The sequence below is a fragment of the Coturnix japonica genome, linkage group LGE22C19W28_E50C23 (assembly GCF_001577835.2).
Source record: "Coturnix japonica isolate 7356 linkage group LGE22C19W28_E50C23, Coturnix japonica 2.1, whole genome shotgun sequence".
NCBI lineage: Eukaryota > Metazoa > Chordata > Aves > Galliformes > Phasianidae > Coturnix > Coturnix japonica.
Window position 1 is genome coordinate 1,166,276 of NC_029544.1, and position 2,906 is coordinate 1,169,181.

At 50.3% G+C, this 2,906-nt stretch overlaps 1 protein-coding gene across 1 annotated transcript in view; it reads left to right on the plus strand.

Moving 5' to 3' along the window:
* Positions 1 to 1,417, plus strand: part of LOC107325770 (keratin, type II cytoskeletal 1-like) — a 3,030-nt gene extending 1,613 nt beyond the window's left edge. Inside the window, exons 5-8 of the mRNA XM_032441065.1 lie at positions 311 to 422; positions 579 to 704; positions 978 to 1,198; positions 1,375 to 1,417. Coding sequence (XP_032296956.1) covers positions 311 to 422; positions 579 to 704; positions 978 to 1,198; positions 1,375 to 1,417 — 502 coding nt within the window. The remainder of the gene's footprint in view (positions 1 to 310; positions 423 to 578; positions 705 to 977; positions 1,199 to 1,374) is intronic.
* Positions 1,418 to 2,906: the final 1,489 nt, after the last annotated feature.

Consider the following 2,906-nt stretch of genomic DNA (forward strand, 5'->3'; position numbering starts at 1 on the left):
GCGGTGAGTACACTTCTTGGGTCAGGAGCACATGAACCCTTTGGAGGCTGCAGGAGGACTCCCCTGAGCAGGACTTGGTGTGCCGGGTGGCACTGTAGATGGGATCATGCCTGATTTAATGATGTTGTGAGTTATTTTTAATCTGTGAGTGAAAAAAGGGGATGGAAGAGACTCTGGAAAATTGAAACTGGGGATGGAGCAGGACTTGAGGGAGGCAGGGATATTCCAGAGGGTAACTGGCCAGAAGGTTCAATTTCAGTCCTCATAACAGGACCAAAACTGCTTGCTTGGAATGTGAAAATCCAAAAATCTTGTTTTCCTTACAGGAGCTGTCCCAGCTGCAGACAGTAGTTGACAACACCAATGTCATTCTGTCCATGGACAACGGCAGAGAAGTCAACATGGACGGCATCATTGAAGAAGTCAGGCAGGAGTATGAGAGGATTGCTCAGAAAGGCAAAGATGAAGTCAGTGCCATGTACCAAGGCAGGGTGAGTAGACATATCAATGACTCTTCCTTGCTTAGGTTTAACTGACCCAGAAACCAACATGTCCATTCTCTTCTCTCCACCCATCAGTACCAGGACCTTCAGAACATGTGGGTAAATCAACGAGAGCAGCTAAGGAACAGTTACCAGGAAATTCAAGAGCTTACCAGGCAGATACAAAGACTGCAGCCAGAAATTGAGACAGTCAGGAGACAGGTAAAGCTGATGCATCACAACAAGTCTAAACTATTCTGGACACTCTTACATGGGGAGAATAATGCCCTTTGGAGGCAAAACTAAAGATTTTATCTTCAAAAAGAAGAAAATTAGAATTTTGAGTGCTTATTGGGATTTAATTTCAGTTGATTAACCTAGTATCTTCTGAGCTTTGTCAGTGAGGTCTTTTTATTTCCAAGAACAACCAGGAGGGATTGAAAATCCCAGTCCCACTGGAAGAAAAGGGACAAATTCTATTTATGCCCTCTGCAGAATGAAAGCCACCAAGAGGCCATCAGAAATGCCGAGCAGCGTGGGAGCTCAGCAGTCAAAGACGGAGAGAAAAAGCTGCAGGATCTGGAGAACGCTTTGCAGCAGGCCAGGGAAGACCTTGCTCAAATTCTGCATGATTACCAGGAGCTTCTGAATGCAAAATTGGCTCTGGATATTGAAATTGCCATGTACAGGTCACTGCTTGAAGAGGAGGAGATCAGGTAGGCACAAAGTGCTCATTGTAAGTGGCAGCAACCCACCCTATCCAACGATCCATCACTTGGATCTCAAATTGAGTCCCTACATGGAAGGGACGAGTTCTTTGTAAATTGATAGAAGCAAGTATTACTTTCATGTTTGGTGGTTCCATTCTCTCAATGTCACTTTTTGTTCACAGGATACATGAAGGAGTGCCAGCCACTGTCCGTAAGTATCTTTAGACTTTGGAGTTCTTGAAGACACTGGTACCATTTTGCTTGCAGTATGCTTAACACTTACCATAAGAACAATGCCATGTGTGTATAGTAGAAAGTTAAATAAAGGAGATACAGATGAGTATTCACTCATGCTCTTTTCAGAAAGGCTAGACATAGACACATGGAAGTTAATACATTTATTATGACTATGGAAATTACTACTTGAAGAATAAGGTTGATATATCTCTATTATTTACAGGTGTTGTCACACACAGTGTGAGTGGAGAAAGTGGCTATGGAAGAGAATATGGTGACTTCACCAGAGGAAAGGAAGACATGAGCTCAGATGACAGCAACAGGACGATATGGACAAAGACAACACCGGGAAGGGGAAGAGAAGGTGGAAGACAAAGTGAGAGGGGTTCAGCATATGGCAGTGGAGAGTACAGGGGGGGAGAAGAAGAACGATATAACACAGGGAGGAGCTCCGGCTCGGGCTCTGGATCTGGGTATGAATCAGGAGGGAGAATAAGCACAGGTGGGTCCACAATAGGAAGTGGCCACAGCTCTGGAGGCTTTGGGTCCAGCTCTGGCAGTGGCCGACGCAGTCCTCACGGTGGAGGCTCCAGCTCTGGAGGGAGCAGTGGCTCAGGCAGGAGAGGGTCCATTGAGCATGAGCCATAGCTGTGGCCACCTCCAGACGAGGACCCACCACTGCCAAAGCTTCCTCCATGCCCAGAGCCGGAGCCAGAGCCAGAGCCAGAGCCGGAGCCTCCTCCTGCACAGATGGAGCTCCACTTCCACTGCCATAGCTCGATCCCCCATGACCTGAGCTCCTCCTTCTCCTTTCTCTGAANGAGCAGGTCAGCTCTGGAGATAGGGGGAAGCTCAGGGCATGGCGGTTCAGGCTACGGCAGTGGAAGTGGAGGCTCTATCTGTAGAGGAGGAAAGCTCTGGCTCTGGTCGGGGGTCAGGTGGTAGCTTTGGAAGTGGTGGCTTCCTCGTCTGGAGGTGGCCACGCTTGGAGGCTTTGGATCCAGCTCTGGGCAGTGGCGATGCAGCCCTCATGGTGGAGGCTCCAGCTCCGGAGGGAGCAGGGGAGGAAGCTCAGGTCTCATGGTGGGGATCGAGCTATGGCAGTGGAAGTGGAGGCTCCATCTGTGCAGGAGGAGGCCTCGGCTCTGGGCTCTGGCTCTGGCTCCGGCTCTGGGCAATGGGGGAAGCTTTGGCAGTGGTGGGTCCTCGTCTGGAGGTGGCCACAGCTATGGCTCAAGCTCAGCAGTGGAATCTGGCAGGAGAGGGTCCAGCTTCTGGGGAAGTGGAAGCTCAGGGCATGGCGCGTTCCAGCTACGGGCAGTGGAAGTGGAGGCTCTATCTGTAGAGGAGGAAGCCCGTGCTCCGGGTCAGGGTCTGTGGTAGCTTTGGAAGTGGTGGCTCCTCGTCTGGAGGCTGGCCACAGCTCTGGAGGGCTTTGGGTCCAGCTCTGGCAGTGGCCGATGCAGCCCTCATGGTG